The 21,510-nt window shown below is 43.5% G+C and overlaps 1 protein-coding gene across 1 annotated transcript in view; it reads right to left on the bottom strand.

Annotated features, from left to right (window-relative positions):
• Positions 1-443: 443 nt before the first annotated feature.
• The window catches only part of LOC131263318 (diencephalon/mesencephalon homeobox protein 1-like), a 57,867-nt gene continuing 36,800 nt past the window's right edge, over positions 444-21,510 (bottom strand). Inside the window, exons 8-9 of the mRNA XM_058265499.1 lie at positions 5,366-5,490; positions 444-1,075 (exon numbers count right to left, since the gene is read on the bottom strand). Of these exons, the coding sequence (XP_058121482.1) occupies positions 444-1,075; positions 5,366-5,490 (757 nt within the window). The remainder of the gene's footprint in view (positions 1,076-5,365; positions 5,491-21,510) is intronic.

Raw genomic sequence — 21,510 nt, 5'->3', positions numbered from 1 at the left:
TGATATTAATAAGTTGAAAACTTGTATTTTATTGCTGAAGAATACTGAGCTGAACCTGTTTATACACTTTTCCAAGACGACACCGTTCATACGAGCCTAAGTCATTTTGCATTCATTATTAAATACCTATATTCTTCTCTTTGCATTCGATTTATCGAGGATCCGTTAAGTTTAATTTATACTCTTAAATTTCCTTATTTTGCTGCCTAGCAATTGCATGTAGAAGTACGTTTTGAAGAATTTTATACAACTCATTCGTTTGGTTACCGATCGCCTGAATGAAGCACTAAAACTGAAGGTATGTCTCTAGTTCGAAACTATCTAACTAGTTTATTTCAATACATAAGTCCGTCCTTGCGTTCCTTGGATTTTATTGTTATCTACCTTTTCTGAGGTTTACAATACGGATTTTTTTACAAACGCTTATTCTGAATCTGAAAACTTTACTCGTTCGATTCTGACTTTTCCGGGCCATTGTTGGCGTGCGCTCGGGTTGGCGACCGTGGGGATGGTTCGGAATGGAGCCCCGTGCTTCCCGACGGACTATGCTGTGTGGTACTCGATGCGTTGTTGCTCGAAGTGCTATTGTTGTTGTTGTTGTTGCTGGTGCTAATGTTGTTGTTATTGTTGTGGTGCATGCTGGCCAGATGGCCACCGAGATGATGGGCCGCCGCCAGTTGCTGCTGGTGGTGATGATGGTGATGATGGTGCATCGACAGATCGCTGATGAAATCGGATGGCTTCCGTCCAGCGCCACTGAGCGCCGAGTGGAGCGTCAGCGGTGGCAGATGGAAACCGGGGAAGGCAAGGCCGGCGGCAGCGGCCGCCTGAAGAGAGTGCAGCAGGGCGGCCGAGTGCTCCTGGGCCTTGCGGCGCAGCTCGGCGACCGAGGAAGAGCGTGGATCGGGCAGAGAGCTGCCACTAACGACGGAACTGGTGATGGCGGCCAACCCCGAGGCCGACGAGGCGCCGATGGTGGTGGAGGGTGCGGAGGAGGTGCAGGTGGGCGAAGACGAGGGTCCGGTGGTGGTGGGCGCTTTCACCGGGCAACAGGAGCAAAGGCCAGGGAAGGCCGCTGGAAAAGAAAACAAAAAGCGAAACAATAAGACATCACGAAGACATATTATTTGTGAGAATCTTAGCAAGCTGTGTTAATGTAAATTATTATGACAATCAAGTAGGCTTAGTTTGGAGTATAAAAGCGACGATGAGAGCTATACAAAGTAGGACTGAAAAGGTTGTACTATAGAAGTTGATGCTCATAGATCGTGTAAGGTGTTATTAATTGTACCACCACTAGACAGGGTAAGTTGGATCCCTCAGAAGCCAACACTATAGTTAAAGTATTCCTGGTACAAGTGATAAACAATATGATGTATGTATACCATAAGATCTGACGGATCCATTTTGATCAGGATTAGAATAACCATAGCTTATAAAAACCTATACAACCACCATAAACTTTTTTTTAATGTTTGGTACCTTCTTAACCGAAGTATACTTTACGATCAATTGACGAGGTCGTTTTTGGTTCGGGATTGAACCCTCAAAATTATCGATTACGACCGGGTTAAAGTGGTGTGCGCGTGCCTCCGGGCCTTAAGGCCTCCTCTTCCAGGAGTAACAATACAACGATTCTCACCATCATCAGCCTCATCGTCATCTGGCCGGGTGCCTCGGTTCAGGTTTAATCCGCTTAATTTTACCTAACTCAATTTGCTTAAACAATCACCATCCCAGCCGAAAGTTGTGCTCATCTCATTAAACTTTAATCGAATGCGACGATAAGGCTAACGGACCCCGGCCAAGCGAGGAAAGAAAAAGGGGCCAAAGCCTGACAAGTGAAAGTGTAAGCCCCAACCAATCATTCTGGGGGAGAATGGCGCTTGTGGAAAAGTGGGTTCCACCGACTGGGCGCCTCCATTCGTTATCTCGTGCACAACCAGGCGCCTCCATCCAGTTCAAGGCGATACCGGAGCGGGTTTTTATCGAATGTAAAAATTGGGAGCAAAATTAAACCGAGAAAATGGCACCGCTTGGTTCATACAACGGCCGTAAAACGACCATGGCTCGGTCCCGGTCCCCCATTGTGTCACGATGGGCTGGTGTTTTCCACAGGTGCTGAAAGACCCATTGGAAAATTTTCACCATTTACAACGGTTTTCTCCATGCTTCAAGAGACGGAGCGAAAATCCACACCGAGGCAAAGGACGCCTCTGTTGAGGAAATGTTGTGGAGGTTTTTTTGCGGGAAATTTTGAAAAACTTTCTCCCATAAAAATGTGCTTTGCTTCACGTCGTCTTCTGCTTTACCAGAGCAAAACAACAAGAAAAAAAAACCTTCAATCGTTCCCTCTCGTTTCCTGTTCTCTCTTTTATCCGCACCACCAACGCCATCGGTAATGATGTAATGAAATTTAAATTTATTTTTACGGGTGTTTTAACTTGATATTGACGCTGGTAAACGAATTAAGAGGCGATTCCGGCGAGCGGAAGCGTTCGGTGAGGCCATTGTTTCGTGTCGTGAGCGTGTGTTTTATCTAAGCTGAACGTTCCACCCAGGAAGCAAGTAAACGCTGGGTCGGTCGGTGATAAGAGTGTTGCGGGGTGAAAGGCTCCCATCGCTGGAACGGCTGGCTCGTTCGGGAAAGTTGTTACAGAAGTAAATCTTTCATGAAGCGAACATTTTGAGGCATGAAAAAGCTTAGGAAGAGACTTGGGTTTTGCACATCATTAAGCTTTTGTTGTTATGATTTTGTTTTACTGTATTAGTTTAAAAAAAGTTAATTTATTTGTTACTTTTGTAAGGCAGCAAATTGGAGTTTCATAACTTGTGTTATTCTGGGTTGCATTCTGGGTTTCAATTTAACCATCCAAATAAAAACTAAAACCATTTAATGGTTAGCGTGTGTTTTAACAAAGGTTGCTATAAAAAGAAATAGACTGTTAAACCGATTGAAACTACGAAGGAAAAATGTGGGATAAATAGAACAAAAACCAATCACAAGTTTTTAAGTTATTAATTACTCCATAGAAAAATCCACGACGGTGTAAAACAGTAAAAAAAACAGTTCTTGGATGAATTATTTCACGGAACGTAATACACATTATGAGCAAAAATATTAAATCATTCGATTGAGTGAACTGAATTAATTATGAGGCAATAATTTGGAACAGTTAATAACAAGGAGCATGCACTGATGTGAATAAATGAAATAGTTTTCTTGAACGTTAATGTCAATAGAGTAATGAGATATTTTAGACATAAGAAATAGAAATCTTCCTAACAAAAAATACTATCCGTTAGTAATCTTTCTTCACAACAATTTTCTTCAAGAACCCTTGGTATCATCACTCATCGCTAGCGGTAGACGCAGCTGACTAATTCAAGCATCGCTAGCATAAATCTTTCCTTCCGCAAAACCAAATTACAATTTTAATGTACGATAAAACAGTTTCTGGCAGCACCGACGAGAAAGAAAGTCTCACCGTTTCGTCCTTCAAACTTGCAGTCACCACACGCCAGCCTCGATTAGACGTGGACACGTCTGTGTGGCAAGTTGAAACACTTCCCGTCTTGGAGCTAGAAGCACCCAGTTGCTCCGAGGCGATGATACGACGATCGTGCAACGGAGCAAAAAGGTGCCCGGCTTGCGTTTTGGATGAATAATTGAGCTGCAACTTGCAAACGCTTGGGGAAAAGGAGTGCGCATTCTTCGAGGAGATACCGGAAACATTTGGTGAGCTGCCTCTCCCGGTGCACTTCAATCATCCGGTTGTGTCTTAAGTGAAGAGGAAAACTAATCTTCTTATCTTCACCCTTCTCCGGTATCTCTTTTCCAGTGGAAGCAGCAAACGTGTCTGGTGGGTCGCTTCGGAAGAAATACTACTACGACGGAATGTTTCGGATTCTTTGAACTACTAGTTGAAGGTCTCACGTCATCCACGGATAGTGTTTCACTTGCGCCAGACACACTCCTCTTAGTCGGTTTGGTAGTGGTTTTCCGCACCATCGTTTTTTGCCTCGTTTTTCGACCGAAGAATGAAACCTCCATTCCTTCCGATCCCAGACGCACAGCCAAAAACACATCCCCAGGTGCCAGTTGATTGCCTTCGCTTTTCGTTTATTAAATTTTCCAACGGAGGACCTCCCAGTCTCCCAGCCGGGGGAAACGACGATTCCCAAAAACTTCACCTTTTACCGCCGCCACGAGGTTTGCGGTACTCGGAGCAGCACGGAATAATCATGCCGTTAAAGTGTAATTTGATGCTGTTTAAATTATCAATATTGTGTACAGGTGAATAATTAATTAGCATCACTTCGGGAAACCCCGGATGTAGCGTAAGTTGCGCCGGGTTTCGTAAAGATGTTAGTTTTATCGCTCTTGCACCACGGTAGTGAAGGATTTTCATGAGACATTAACTCGAATTACGATCGTGAATGCTAATGGTTTACATTTCATGAAGTTACCGTGCGAAGCTCACCCGTTTCCACTAAATATACACACTTTTATATATGCTGAAAATGTTTCTGATTACTTAAAATAGCAGTTTTATAGCAGCAGTTTTAAGTTGTAGGTTTCTCCAGCATTTTGTTTTTTGTCTTGAATGAGAACATTTTTCATGCACCATCGTAATTTCCTTTTTGTTTTTTAAACAGTTGAACACGTTTGTCATAATAGTTGAAGTTACTTCCTCCAAATTGTTTTTCGATTTATCAAAATATAAATAAATATATAAGATAAATAAATATAAAGATAAATTTTTCGTGTAAGTTTTAACAAGATTGTGTTAACGTAAGAAAAATAACCATAAGCCAAATTTTTACCATATCAACTTTCAGCTTGATTAGTTCAAAGTTATGAAATATATTTTACGACGAATGCTTTATTTTATTTATATTCCAAGCCTGTTTCTCAGTTATTCACGGTTTTAGATACGGTTCTTCTTGTCACACAATCTTTTTATAAATAATAAAACCTCGAAAATGTGATGGTTTTATCTTCATCCAATGTTTTTTCCATCTCTTTATGGCATAATATTTTCAAACCCGAAGGGTATCTATGAGTGAACAAAGTAATATAAGTGGCACACAGAAGTAAAATGCCTGCCACTTTATTTATATTGTACCTCAAGCCTAATTTTTTTGGCAATCAGCGTTCTGCTTTACGTTTTACAAAAAAAACCTCACGTTTCGTTTTTAAAAATTATTTACTGGTTAGATTCAGTTGAAATTTCACTGCTCTTGCTTCGTTTTATCGTATTACATTAATTTCTTTAGAGTTAATATTTGATTATTATCTATCTTATATTATGTTGTTCTTAGTTTGCGAAAAATCAAAACAAGGATTTCAAATAATACTAACCTTTGAGACTGGGGAACAACGGTGGCGTAAACTGCGAGCTAAGCGATGCCAGATGCGGCGGAAGGAACAACGGTGGTGTCGTCCTCGGTTGCCCATTATCCAACACCGGTCGGAATCCACCATTGCTGCAATGGGAAAGAAAGTTGGAAAAGAGCACGTTGGTAAGTAAATGACTTAGACTTAGGGCCAATTTTTGATTTAATAGAACGCTCTGAATTCCTTCGATCAATAGGATGGAAAGCCAAATTACGCCCTCATCAACCGCCGGCAGCTGCGGGAAAGGCGGCCAAACACGACCTCGACGGGCACCCGACGTCGACGTTTGATCGTATTTCATTAGCGTTAATCTATCTCCAATTATCGAATTAACGTTCCCACCGGTAAGCTGCGCAAAGTGCGCACCTTTTTCCTCGTTCTGTGCGCTTTCACGCTCATTACATTAATCCTACGCGCCGGCCTCGGAGTTCGTCGGCGTTCGTCAAAATTACACCGCTCCGCTGCCAGTACACCGACGTTTTGGCAAATGGCAGACTCGTGGGTGGGTGAAATCAGCCACCCTTTTTTGAGGGAGCAATAGGAGGTGAACGTTCGCTCGTCGGGGAGCTTATTTCGAGGGAAATTTATAATCAACAACCCAAACCCCAAGCCCTCATACAGCACACCGTCGGGCTGACGGATGGCGTCCTCCACCGGGGAACCGTAGTTTTCTGGGTTTTCCCCAGAAGTATTCTTTTGAAATTCAAATTCCCGAACGCGTGCAAATGAAATGAACCGCAAAAGGGACGAGAGCTTGCCCCGAGACGGAGTTTAATCTTCTGTGGCAATATTAGTATTTGGTTTCGTGATTTTCGGTGCGGTTCCAAATGGGCTGGAGGGAAAGCTTTTCCCCCTGAACACCGGCACGACGGTGTGTTGATTTTCGTAACCATTCCGTTCGTTTCGAAGCTGGAGGTTGTGTTGATATTTCGTGCCTTCTTTTACGAGTTGCCAAACCGTCCGTGTTGCTCAAGCGTTTCTGATGTAATTTACGCTGCTTAATTTGCTAATTCTTATATCAAACAGCTCGATGTACGATGAGTGGGAAAGAAAGTGTTGCGTCGACGGGAAAAGTTTAAGGAAAATGTTTGATATCTAACCAAAGGGAAGCAGTGTGTGTTTCACCAGAAAATGTTTTAACTCAAATCAGCACCTTCAAAACTCTCTTCGAAACGGGTTAACTTTTCCTTCCCGTTTATTAAATCACCAAGGTTGACATTTTACTGCGTCTATAAAACTTGCTCCATACAGGTTTTACCTACATCAAATGCATCATTTTCAACACCAAGTCACGCTCAAGAGTTGCAAAGACGGTGCTTTTAATTATCAAACACATCGGCCGAATCTAATTATCACGGCCGAGTCCGATCCTAATTAAATGGCACCGAATGGCACACGCACTCACGCACACTCACATGCCTCGTGCCAATCACGAGAAGGTGTGATAATTTCATCACCTTCCAAATAAGATTTAACACACCAGGGAAGCCGCTGCAGGTCCAGCAGGGCACATTCGAAGTGTGGTTCGAACCTCGATCAAGCGTCCGAGCGTAAGAAGACTTGGCTTTTCTTCGAGCGACTCATCAATGATTCAGTAAGCTTCACCCTCTCTCTCTCTCTTGCTCGCTTCACTCTGGTCAGCTGCCGGTGATTTGGTTAATTGTGTTTTAAATCCTTGCCCGATGTCCGGCCGTCCAGAAATTGGGGCTGGACTGTGGGGCAGTCGGAAGGGGAGTTGGGGATGAGAGGGATGCAAATCTACCGAACTGGTAAGAAAATCGACTCACCCCTCACATCGTAATGGATTTTATGCAATCGGCAATCGGGAGGATAATGTCTTCTGCTTCTGAGAGTGGAACGACTAGCGGGAACGACCGAATGGGGGTGTTTTGGGTAGGATCGGATTATCTGCATTCCCGGGCGATCTGGGCCCGAGCTCGAGCCCTGCCTAATCCAGCATGCCCGGTGTTGGAAATCAAATTAGCTAAAACATATTTCAGCACGTTGACGCGGGGCGGGTTCGGCCTGGCTGCTGGGGTGATGTAAATGCAGCATGATGCTTCGATGACTTCAAATGGTTTCCTCCTTCCGTCCACAACTCCTCATTCGCCATCCCAACACCTTAGTCCTTCCGATGGGCAGACCTGATTTCCCCACCCAAGCCATTTTCTCTACACGGTTGCCTTCAAAGATGAACCGGAAGGAACCGTTTCCCTGGCGTGTTGCGCAAAGGTGGTCATGTTTAGGTGCTTCACCCGTGTAAATAGCCGAATGGAAAATCGAAACGGGTTGCAGAGATCCGGGGTGCGTTATTGGCTGGTGGTGGTGGAAAATTATTAATTCAATAAAGCACACCAATCCGGCACACCGAGTATCCCGAGCAGTACGAACCGTTTCACGGAAGGACGGTTGAACGGATTTTCATTACGGAAAGAGCATAGGCGAACATGGGAGTTTCAAGGCGAACATGGTGGAAAACCCATCACCACTACGAACGAAGACGGTGGTCGTAGGCAGAGAGGCGAAAGTGTGTGTTTACAAGAAAACTTCAAACGCGTAATCCGTTAAATAATTAATCAAATAAAATGTGAACCTATCCAAACGGTTGTTTTTGCATGGGACTAGGAGAGATGGAGAAAATTTGAAGAGAAGTAAACTTCACCGCCTACTGGATACAGTTTTCCAGGAACTGGCATATTTGTTTGTTGTGTCGGAAGCAATGAACATGATTATGTTTTCTACGCCCTACGAAACGTAATGTACATAGAAATATAGCTGCATTAAAATTAGCAAAGCGTTCTTTAAACATTTAGATACATCAAATTCCGATGACCTAAAGCTTGACCTCCTAAGAAATTATGAAAATCCTACATTACTCGTTGAGAAATTGAAACACTCGATACGCCGAATGGAGCCTAGCTAAAGTATAGATTGAAAATGATCACTTCTATACTAAAGATTTTTAAACTAACTAACATAAATAAAATGTTCATGAAAATGAACCTTCCCATATAAAAATGATTAAATTCATTTAATATGGTGGCATCAACTTTGAAGGGCCTAGGAGAGTTACTAAAATAAAAGGTATCCACAAACACAAATTGAAAGGCAACAATATATTTTGCTGTGTATCGGTGATTTTCCAAGTTGGTCCACTTGCTATAAATAATTTGAGTCCCTTTTATCTCAGTATACTCTATCAATTTTATGTTTGTTTTTATGAGAGTACTCATTCATACTTATAATAATTATTAGAACTTTTGTGTTTAGTTTAAAGACCTTGGACCTTTGGAAACACATCGAAGACTTAGGACTTTAAGTTTACTTTTGAAAATTTGTTACTGCAAGGAGAAGTAAAAATTATTACATTTCTGATTTAACCTTAAATTTAACTTTAAATTAAATTTGTTCGCCTTTTTCGTTACCATACAGAGTGTTGTCTTTCCCTACATGCAGTATGTCACTTTTGCTGTTGTATAAAACATCAACAGGTACTGTAGCTTGCAATTTCCTTATGCTCTGAATATGTAAAACTTGTCCAAAATTAAATATGAGACGGTCCCTTTCCCTTGCAACAAACAGTATTCTCACCCTACGTCCTTCGAAACACACACGCACACTTTGGCCAGCAATCGAATTGAGCACTTATGCAAAACAAACGCGGATGAAAATAAATTAATTAATGCCAATTAAGTCTCCTGCGGCAAACGGGGCTGGCCTAATTGATCTGTCAGCTTCTCGAATCGCTCAATTGGACGCGGACGACTGGACGTTCACGCCCGTAAAGCCTAGACGATGCCGGGGCGAAGCTTTCGGAAAATGAGCATGTGAAACGGGTGTCGCGAACGCTGTCAAACGGCACACAATGATCCTTGTGTCTCCGTGCGGACATTCCGAAATTCCTTCAGAACCCTCCCAAGCAGAACCGTTGGGTCATGCGTTCATGGGGTATGGAAAGTCGGGCGAACCGTGCCGTCTAATTCGGATGATGAACAAATTTTATTAGTCATAATTAAGATTAATTAATGCATTCAAAGCCGTTCGGCGTGGATACTCGAGGGACCTCCGGTCGCCGACCACAACGTGGAGCCTGCACATACAAGCAACACGTACATGAACAATGGATCGTGAACATCTTGCGCCAATCAAGTCGATTTCCCCGATGAGCGTCAACTGATCGGCATGGTTCGGAAAGGGCACGCGATCCACTTCTGGGGGTGGATTCTTCAAGTGTCGCCCGACACTTGCCACTTGGAGACGGACGAAGCTGCAGCCCGCTTTATCGCGCTCGCCATCGAATTGATTTGAATAAATGTGAATACAATTTAATTTACGAATCACTTGGAATAATCGGTTGTCCCACCATGTCACACTTTTTCCTGTGAAGTCGCAGATTGATTCGTTGCATGGCCATGGGGTTTCCTTATAAACGAAGAAGTGGGTTAATTTACAACTGAAAAGTCTTGGTTGACAATTACCTCAACTTGAGCCAAGAGAGGTAAAGAAAGTTGTTTAAAGGATGAAAAATGATTCTTCAATCACGTGGGATGAAAATGTTGACAAACAGCGTGCTCAACTTTACTGGAATATGTGATTTATCTTAATTTTCAAGTATATAAATGCTGCGTTCAAAAGACCCGATACGTCACCGAACTGTATCAGGCAATTTTCTCAACCTTCACCAAGGAAAAAAAAATCTTTGGAGAATCATATGTTTGAACCCAAAAAAAAGTTGATTTGAGTTGAGTTGAAATTTGATTCAATTTAGAACTACTTTATATAATTTAAAAGCAACAAGAGACCTCCGAAAATGTATCTTGAATCTCTTAATCTTTAACCTCTTCCTAAACCAGATACGCGAAGAAAATGGTCGACCAAAGTTAAAAAAAAAAAATTTGAAGTGGCACCAAGTTTTTAGCAAAAAGTGTAGCAAAGAAATATATAAAAAATCGATGCAAAACTTGAATTATTTATAGAATCTTACGTAGATTTTCACCAGTGTCTTTTATTTATTTGCTGTGTCTTTATTTCTCTTTCATCAAATCTGTTCCCTTCGCTTGGTTTTTCTTCTTAGGGCTCTTTCGAACGACAATGGATAAGAAGAGTGGAAAAATATTTCCATTCAATTTCACAGGATACCCTTTTTTCTCTGTCGAACCCTTCATCTAATTCTCAAAAATGTGCCACACCGTCCACTTTCCTCAACGTTCGGTTCAGAATTTCTGAATTATAATATCTTTGCCAGTATATCCGACTCCAACTCCAACACTGTGACTTTCCACATCGGCCTGCAGATCTTTCCGTTCTACTTCGTTTGAATATCGTTTTAGCAAATTATCCTTGATGCAATATTGAAGAGAAAAATGCTCACTTTCGGGTGGAGCCCATTTCCACTTCTTTCTGGTATGCTGCTTAATCTTTTCTTTCCTTTTCCCAGCACTCCCCGAAACTGGTTGGGGGGTTTTTGTTTCGAGCTCTAGAAAGCGCTCGCGCCAACTCGGTTTGCTTAAAATTATGATAACAACAAGTCCCACGGGATGCGCCACGCTAACAAACGAAGGACACGAAATGTGTATTCCAAAAGGAAAACATAACACAAAAAATAATGGTAAAGAGAAGAAGAGTGGGTACAAATCCAAAAGAAAGCATCGTGAAATGGTAAAAATGTATTCATTCGAATTATAATTTTATCCCACTTGCTTTTCTTTTTCATTTCCTTCCTTTTCGTGCCGTATCGGTGTGACGGTTGACTTTCGGCTGCCCGAACATTGAAACATTCATAAGGACACACGACTAGCGCCATGGGGGACACGTTGGGCGAAAGGTTGAACCGACCGTCCGACTTTTATATTCCTTTTTGTGTTTCTTATCCATTTTTCATGTCGAATGTTTTTTGTTTTTCCCCCTTCTTTTTGCTTTGATTTTTCTTCCCAGTTACCCGGTGTTGGTGGATATCAAGTTTTGATAGTATCGCCGTTTCGGGACGCCCCAAGAATCCTTTTTTTTCCCTTCGACTTGTAAATGCAATCAACTCCGCCCACTTTGTTATGTTTGCCATTTCGATTTACCCTTCGACTTCGGCTCGCTACTTTGTTTGATATACTAATACAAATAAAAAAACTAGATCTGTTTCAAAATGAACGGAAATATGCTGTTATAAAACTATTGTGTTTTGTTACTGTGTAAAAAATATTATTTTAATCCACGTTGCACGTGATAGTATAAACCAGGGATAGGAAAATTAGTGGTAAAGCTGCAAGCAGCAGGAATGTGTCAAATTTAAACACTTGTACGTAGACAAAGTTTCAGAAATTTTCTTTTCTGAGCTCTCGCATGTCTTTAAAAGTTCACTTATAATGGAACAGCATATTTCAAACACACTATTGATTCATTGTCGAAGGATAATGCACTATTTTGCAGACCTACCGTACATGCAAAGTTTTAGTTTTAAAACATATTTATATGCCACTATTTAGTTATAAGTACATCTGAACTCTGTAAGAGTATTTTTCTCGTATTTTTTTCGTTACTGTAACTCAACCATGCGAAACTGGATTAAACAATTTAGTATAATGAACTTTTGGTTGAATCATAATAGTAGTATAGTAGATTGTAGATTTATGTACATATGAAAGCACGAATATCAATACCATAAAACAATAACCATCAAAATAATAAAATTCAAAATGTATGTTTGAGGCTGGATTTCCTTGTAGGTGAATTATATTTAAAAATTCGGTAAAATATTTCGGTTTTCTTCATGTGAAGTTGTATAGTAAAGCTGGAACACTGCTTATGATTTCCTATGTTTTGAATCAACCTAATTGTGCACCCACGTTTGCATTAATGATAAATTCTAGAGAGATCGAGGGCTTCGCGAAAATGAATAAAAAACAACCATTTACCCCCCACCGCTAGCCTTGAAACCACCACCGTTTAAAAAAGAAAAAAAAACATGCTACCTTCTATTTGGTTTACCGGGTTTTATTGGCCAAAATCCACTTAGCCTCCCCGAAACGTCCGCTTCGAGTCGTCATTTCGCCATGCGCCGTGCTTTTCCATGCTGCTATTTACCAAAAACCACCCTTGGTGCAGGGGAAGGGCTGGGCGACGAGGTAAAAGGTTCCCGTTCCACATACGCTGGAGGACGAGATCCTCTCAGAAGCATCCACACTCACCCGGCGAATGCATTAAAATGGGCTAAACTGAATTTTATTTCATTTCGGCAATCAAAAATGCATGATTTCAGCGCTCCACTGTGGAGGGGTGGGGGGAGTTTTCTTGCCCGTTCTTATTTTCCACTCACCGTTGGCAAATGTCTTGCCAATGGGAAGCAGCATCCGGCTCGGCACGGTAACACTCAAAAGCACCAGCGCCATGAAACGCGCCAAGCTCCCAATTTACTAATTCACGATGTGAAAGTGATGTTTGTGACACCCCGAGCCTCAAAGCCTCCCACTCCCTGCTAGCCCTCGTTACCATCGTGTCGGGAGCTTCGCGAGGATGGAAATGCTTCCTAGAGGTATCATCCCCAAATCGTGCTAAATAAAAAAAGCAAGGAAAACGGAACACGATAGAAATAAAATGAAAATTCCAGCGAGAATTGTAAATGTGGATTGCTCCTTCCAACTCTGTGTGTGTGTGTGTGGAAAAAGAGACACGCGAAATGGTTGCATGTGCGAAAAGTGAAAGAAAATGTTTCGTTTGACGAGTTCGCGAAAATCCTCCACGCTTTGAAGGTGCCTCGTACCGTATGACATGATAATTCCCTCTTCGCTCGGCAGCTCGGCCATAGTGCGATGGTAGGTATTACACGGGGGATCTCCCAGCTGCCCCGAGGCGGGGCGGGAAAAATGCAAATTATACCTCATAAAATATGATGATGATAAAATTTTATTTCATCAAAAAACGCGCCACATCAGCACCACCACCACCACTGCGTTGAGTGAGTGCACGTACAGATGTGTATGTGTGCTCGAGAAAAACCTTTTCCAGGCGGTGGAAAGCGGAGCGCAGTAGAGGTTGGCAAATAAAATAAAGAAAATGGCTTCGTTATTCGTTTCCATTTTTACACCCACCGTGAGCCCGAATTACGACGCTAGTAAAAAAAAGGAACACCCCACTGCCTCTCCCGCTTCAATCCCCCCCGCGAGAGGAGGGGCGGGTGAGTTGGGAAAACCGAAAATTGAAGCCACAACTTTTAAAACCCACTTTTCTTGCACGCCTCGAGATGACGCGCGGTACGGAATTCATATGCAATCAAATAAAGAGATGTTAAGACTGATCAGATCAAGAGAGAGAAAGAGAGAGAGAGAGAGAACGAGGAATAATTCCGAACAGTGTGTTCTTTTTTGTCCAGTGTGTGATGGAAAACTGTCTGTGTGCATAAATTAACATGCCAATGAGGGCAATTATTGCATTTTGGGAAGGTAATTGAAACCAAAACACACAGTCTTACACACGAACACACACACACACATGCAAATGTGTCCTTTTTTTCCTTTCACCCACACTTTCATGGCGCTCCAGTGTCCTCACCGATAATTAAATACGAACCACTTTAGGCAAACTGATTCCCCATGCGCAAATGCAAATGTGATTTCCCTGTAATGGGAGGGTCGAGCGTATGATTTATGCAGCATGTAAATAACTTTTTCGCCAAAAAGGGAATCAATTATCAGGCGAACATCAAACGCCCGGTGTGATTTTGGGAGGACCCGCTCGGGTTGGGGGTGTCGAGTGTAGTTGTAACGACCATCGGCATCGATTGGAGGCCGGACTAATGGAAGGGTCGGATTAAGTTAATTAATGGATGAAAATTCACCAGCCTGAACTCGTTAATGGTAACATTATTGCTCGGCTTCGGTTTTACTTTGAACCTGTCAGCATGGGCGACGTTTTCGTTTCTCAAACAAAAAAGAAAACTATTTTAAATCACCTTGTTTTTGCTGCAAGAAGGCTGAAATGAATGGTTGACGTGGAGGTTAATCGCTATTTCACCAAGTTGGTTAAGTAACCACTATCGCTTTCTAGTGCTCGAACGTGTGTGCTGTCCAAAAATATGAAATGGTGAAAAGATTACGAAACCCAAAAGAATTAGCTCCTTCTTCGTTTGGTGTGATAAGCAATAAAACACGTGTTGCCAACACACAGCGACGAACGTACCTAAAGTTCTGTTTTTGTTCGTACTGTTACCGATTGAGGACGTTTGCTTGCCTCACAAGAGTTTCGAATAAATATTTCAATTCCTTTATTAATTCGATGTGTTGAATGTTTCAACCTTTTGGGGTCCGCACTTAATTAAACGGGTCAGTGCAATCAAATGCAATCTTAAATCCATACAAACTCAGTGAAGCAACAAATGATAATCACTCCAATCGGTACAAACCTTGAACTTGACCATTGAATGGTCCAAATACAAGACAAGATGCATCTTTCAACGGGGTGTTTATAATCTACGGTCGTAAAATCAAATTTAATTACCCCATATCACAACCGGCAGCCAGTGTTCCATTTGGGATGACAACAATCAACCAAACGGTACAAAGATTATAGCCGTCCGAACAACGGTAACGGATGGAAGACGCGATTGTATTTTTCGTTATTTTTTGTGAGTTCGATTTCCGGCGTTTGACTGGAAATAAACTTTGAACCATTCGTGACCAGGGAATGCATCGCACTATCAGTGCACGACCCGCGATAATGGCACTTGAAACGTAATGGAAAAAACCGTTGCGAAAGAAGCAAAGACACAGAAATACCTTAGATGAGCTGTTCATTATCACAGAAACGAGTTGACGGGCTTAGAATCGGTTCGTCGGTTGTTTATCAGCTCGAAAAAGAGAGCGACAGAGGTCGTCAAGAAAGACAAAAAACACATCTTTACATAATTCACGGGCAAGATCACGGGAAAACGTTCGGTAATCAGAACTGAGAGGTTCATATTTCAAGTCTTCACTATCTCTTCCCACATGGCTTACCACACGGAGGGCCACACTCGTTCCCAAACCCCCAAAATGTGTGTGTATGTGCGATAAGGATCCTTTAATGAGTTTCTTAAAGTGACGGTTCGGTTGATGATAAGACGGCGCTGTCAAATTTCACCGCGTCGGTAAGTCGCGCATCTCCGCTGATAGCGTGCGCCAACGGAATGTCGGAGATCGAGATGAATTCGGCGAGAACCGATCACACGAGCATCGAACGATAACGCCCGTAACGCCCGAAACCGTCGTAACGCCGACGTGGTATAAAAGAATACCCTCGAAGCCGGGCGGCGTTTCATTCGATCGTAGCAACCGACGCGGGAAGCACGGATACCAGCAATCAAGAAACATTGGTGAAGCAATCCAGTGAAGCGTGCAGAAAGATGGCCTCGTACAAGGTTGAACAGCTACCGTCGCCACTGTCCGTGCTCGGTGAAGGTGAGTGCAAGTGCAAGGAAGCTGTCTTACGTCGGGAACCTTGGCCCGCAGAGAAGGTTATTCGCTTTATTTCTCCTTTTTTCGCGCAGGTCCGCACTGGGATGTCGAGCGGCAGAGCCTTTACTACAACGACATCTACGGTGGATCGATCCATCGTTATGACTACGCGGAGAACAAAACCTACAACGCCACCATTGGTGAGTAACGATTTAAAAAGTTCAGTGAAAGTGTGGACAAACATAGCAGTTTTTAAAAAGTGACTCAAATCTCCATGGTAAAAAGTGCTTTAGTTTTGACAACTGAAGTCAGCAGGTCTGATGATGTAAAGCAGCCCGTAGACGTCACATATTAATCTGTGCAGATCTTTGACGTCTACAGATTTCCTTTGTTCTCTCGTACCCATCGTCTGTCAAACATCCCTCCAGATATCCCGAATATCTCGAGGGATGTTGGAAAGAGCTAAGGAAAAGCCGTAGACGTCAAACATCTGTGCAGATTAATATGTAACGTCTACGGCTTGCTTAAGAACAAATACTCAAATTATCAGAATTGCTTTTGAAATTGTTTAAGGATGAATTAGTGAAACTAGAATCAGTACAACTAGAAAGTAAAAACTAGACTCTGGAAGTTTGAATTTAGATACCTCGAAAAGGTTTCATCTATATCTGGAGTACCTCATACCGGCTCTCTCCAAATCCTTACACCTTATCTGTTAAATTATTGGAACTTGTCTAGATGACTTCCCGGTGATCTCGTTCATCATCCCGGTGAAGGGCAACGAGCGCCACTTCATCATCGGAACCGACCGCAAGGTGACGCTCGTCGACTGGGACGGCCGTTCGGAGAAGGCCACCTTCGTCCGGACGGTGGGCGAGGTCGAGCCGGACCTGCTGGACAATCGGTTCAACGACGCGAAGGTGGACAGCCGGGGCCGCTTCTACGGTGGCACCATGCGGCTCGAGGCCAAGGGTGACATCTTCGAGATGCGCCTCGGTACGTTCTACCGGTACGACGCGAAGCTCGGCAAGTTCGTGACGCTCAAGCAGAAGATCGGCGTCTCGAACGGGCTCTGCTGGAACGACGCGGAGAACCTGTTCTACTACATCGACTCGTGCGACCTGGACGTGAAGGAGTACCGTGTGGACGAGAACGGCGATTTGTGTGAGTATTCCCGGTCTTGTTTACCGTTTTTCTTCAGTTACCACCTTGATTGACCTTGTTCTTCTCTTTCCGCTCTTCGGTTGTTTACGGCCACTGCTCTTCAACAGCCGACGAACGTGTGGTGATTGATTTCCGCGTCAACGGCGAGAAACCCGCGTTCGTGCCGGACGGTATGACCATCGATGCGAACGGTTCGCTGTATGTAGCCACCTTCGGCGGATCCACCGTCTACAAGGTGAACTCCAAGTGAGTAAACGGAACGCCACGATCGTGTTTACGATCTTCCACTGTTGTTGTCGTTGTTTACCAACAAAATACCGTCTCGTTTTATTTCGCAGAACGGGCGAGGTTGAGCTGGAGATTAAGCTACCGTGCGAGCAGGTAACCTCGGCCGCCTTTGGTGGACCGAACCTGGACATCCTGTACGTGACGACGGCGGCCAAGGAGTTCAAGACGCCTCAGCCAGCCCCCGCCGGTGCACTGTTCGCCGTCACTGGCCTCGGCGTGAAGGGAACTCCCATGTATCCAGTCGATTTGGAATAACTTTTTCTGGCCTTTTCCTTTTACAAAGGAGTTGCAGTATCGCTTATATGAAGTAGAACCTTAAATACAGTTTTACCTTTAATGACTGATTATGTTTCTTGGCATTTGTTAGTACGAGCAGATGAACAAATAAATCCGTACGAAAATGAAACAGATTGTTCACACCGAACGCCTGTTAAAAGGTTGGCGAACGATAGGCCACAGCTTGAGGTTATTCGAGCGGAACGAATGCCAGTTTGCGGTGTGCTACAATGCCGCGGGCATCTTAACCGCGTCGGTTATGGGCCGGTTAAACGTTAATCATGTAAATAAATAGCCCACCAAAGCTAAAAAAAATGCAACGGAAACAGTAAAACATCGGTACGAATGGCGAAGTCTATGAAGTCAGTCAGGATCGTAAGGGGATCGTCGTTAACCACGCTACCGACCGCATCCGGACCGTACGGGATTTCGATGACGCCCGAGGGAACGCAACTCTAGGGGTAACCCTTGCCTCGAAGCTTAGCTCAAAAATTTCCCGTAGCTCGAGGAAAATCCTAAATACCTCATCGAGTGTGCGCTTCTAACCCCCTTTGCCTCACTGTGTATATCCTACCGTGCACGGCCGCATTCGATTGACCTCAACCGGTTCGAGTCGCATCAATTATTTGAAAGTGTGTTTAATGACTTCCGAAACCGCGGGCGGTTCCTTACTCGTTTTTTTTTGTGGCAAAGGGTGTTTGAGGGTGCCTTTTTTATTCATTTGTTCCCTTTTGTGCGGAGATTGAGGGATGAATATCGCTACCCGTTGCTTTCTCCGAGGGGTCAGGTCAGCATCACCCCGATCACTATTAAGAATATCGAAAAGTGCCTCCTTCACAACTGGAGTGCAGAATAATAAAAAGGAAAACATGCGGTAAAAAAGCAACACACAGAAGCCACAAAGAAGTGAGAGGAGCGAAAAAAAACGGGAAAATGACATCGACCGGAAAAAGGAACACTCCAATGATAAATGTCTTTGGCGTGTAGCTGGGAGGAGAAAATCTGGTTTGTGTTTCCATCGTCAAATCAAGTCAATTTTCTCCACGAACCATTTTTCTCCCGCATAAAAAGATCATCCAAGCCAAGGGAAAGGAAACCAATGAAAACTAAAACCCACTTTCGCCTGTAATGTATGCAACCGTTCGGTAGCGTAAATGGAGCGGTTTAAATGGAGCGAGTACTTGAGTACTTGTCCCGGAAGTTCCCTGGTTGCTCGGGAATGGATTTCTTTCCTTTGTTCGCCCTTCCGGGAGGAGGGTCCCGATTCATTAGGGCTTTGAAGGGGCTGCAGGGGCAGTGGGTTTTCCCCGGCATTAATTGCAAACATTTCGCCCACGTGGTGGCGACGCACCCGCACTCCAGTGAGTGTGCGCTAAATTGACGCTAAATGCTAATTTCAACTGCAATGAGACTGAGAGGGTGGCGAAAGAACGAAGGAGGAAAGTGAATACTGAAATCAGTTACCTCCTACCCCGGGAATGATTGTTGTGCGGCGCGGGTATGCCGATGGCCGAAATTTCCCACAAAGTTTCCCTCCGTCCCGAAACGGTTTTGGTAAATTAAAGAGGAAACAAAACGAACACCCAAACCACGCGTCGTGGGGAGGGTTTCCTTTTTTGACATCGTTTGCGCCGAAAACTGCTGATGTCATTAGACCGCCCCGTCTCGGGGGTTTTCCCAGCGTTCGCTCGTCCGATTTGGCACGCGATTTTCCCGGCATTCTCCCTGGCAGAAGCAAACCTGCTTCCGGTTTCCGGCACAAACACACTCCTCTGCGCTTAGGTCTTCTGGTACATAATGTTATTGTCTCTCTTTCACCCCGCACATCATGGGCAGCAAAGATTGCATAAAGTCTTCATCAAGATGAGCTGAATTGAAGTACGAAAAAATCAGACAAACCCTCGGTATTTTCACTTCTGTCTTTCTTTGCCGTTCTTCCTTGAACGCCCTCTGAATTTGAAGTAAACTGCTGGCCTTCTTCTCCTGTGACATCTTCATTGCGGAACCCCTGGTGACTTTATATGGAGGCAGAAATAGTTTATTGCCATTTGATGAGACGGCAATTTACAACACTATTAGGGGATGGAATTGAGTAGGTTTGAACATTTGATTCTCCACGGATGGCGCAGATTCTGGTTGGAGTTAGTGATTTGTTTTGATAGAATCGGTTTGCTTAGGAAAAGGAAATTCTCCATCGTTGAAATGGAGAACTTTGTTTATTTTGTAAAACTAACACAGGTATGGTGGACATTTTGGCATTTCTACCCGTCCTTTGAACAAATTTTACCTACATGTCCCACTCCTTCCAACATAATTTTATCACCCTTCAGTCACTTTTCTACCTCACCGACCGATTTCCAAACACCTTGGAAATAAAACAAAGAGAAGCTGGGTTTTTCCCTTGACAGCCGAAAGCCAATCAAACTCCCGGTGGACGCTCACGAACGTCCCTGGAACGTCGCTGATCCTAATTGAATTCACTTCAAATTGTCTCCGGACTATCGCGGCAAAAAAAAGGAACAAACCACCACGTTCATAGCGTCGTTCCTTTTCAATCGAACAACGGAAGTACGAAAGGCGAAAGCCAAGATTCTACATCAAACCATCCTCCAAGGACATTAGCATGCGATCCGGAGACCGTGTGACTCCACAAAGAGGAAAGAAATCACGAATCACAAGACGGCATGCAATTTCTCCTGCTTCCAAGACTTCATAAAAGTTTAAAAACCCATTTCTTAAGACGTTTCTTCTTCTGTATTTCTTCGTCTTTCGCGACCGTAAAAAAATCCCGGAAGGGTCATATTTAAAGAAGGAAGAATGGGAATGGTAACCAAGCGTTAGGAAATATGAAAATGCTGAACTTTGCTGGTGGCAGTCGAAGCTATCGCTTTTCCCCATTTCGGTCCGGTGGGAAAAGCCGTCCGTCTCATTCCTTCACGTCGGCCGCGAAAAAGGGCAAAAGGATATAAGAAAGGAAAAATTGGAACAACATTGAACCCACTGGGTAAGAATATTACGTTACGCTTGTCAAAATCTACTTAAATCAAACTGTTCAGTCGAGTGGGCATGGTATGACCCCGTGAAGTCGAAAAAGAGTTCATGGAGCAATGACCACGATCGATTCAAGTATGCTTTCAGCCTTTTTTTGAGGGAGAATGGTTTACGGAGTCTCCGAAAGAGAAAATGTCTTTGGGGGGAAGGGCATAACGTTCGTTTGATTAAGACGCTTAAATTTATTTCCAAATTTAATAGATAAAAGTGACTAGACCCTTCAATAACGCGATATACGAAGGCAAATGAATCCTTCCGTGAATTCGAGATCTACAAAATGCCTGTAATGCTAATACTGGTGGTATAAAAGAAGCGCTATGAAATGATGTTTGAAATTTGTCTTCACTTCACAACAAACATAAATAAATAATCCTATTGAATTCTTTCTTTGTTCCCGTTCTTCTCACATCGAAGATGGTCGTGGCAACATCTTCACCAAAAAACAATCCAGCAAAACCCTCGAGAAGACTTTCCCTGGGCGTGTACATTTAGTTTCGCTCGATCTCCAAAGTTTATATTGGCACAATTTATTTACTTTCCGCCCGCCGACATGTTGCGGAGGACGATAAACTACGATACGGTTTCCACAGCGTCGTGCGCGTTTTCCACCGAGGATTGCTGTCAATTTTCCATCCCCACCGGATCGGCTCGTGGGTTGGGTCGGCTCCACCATCACCCCCACCACATATGCTCGGGCCTAAAGAGCTTAAAGAGCTCCCAGCCGCTACCCACGGCACTGCAATTTTTCTCGGTTTTCTCCACCAAGCAACCGAAAAAACAACACAAAATCGGCCGAAAAGTACCGGCAGCACTTTTCCATTTTCCCCCGTTTTCCTCCGCTTTAAACCTATTTGCCCAATATTTTATGCCCTTAATTGCTCGGTACGTGCATGTGTGTGTGTGTGTGGGTGT

The sequence above is a fragment of the Anopheles coustani genome, chromosome 2 (assembly GCF_943734705.1).
Source record: "Anopheles coustani chromosome 2, idAnoCousDA_361_x.2, whole genome shotgun sequence".
In the NCBI taxonomy this organism is placed as follows: Eukaryota; Metazoa; Arthropoda; class Insecta; order Diptera; family Culicidae; genus Anopheles; species Anopheles coustani.
This window is presented reverse-complemented; position numbering and strand designations above follow the sequence as displayed.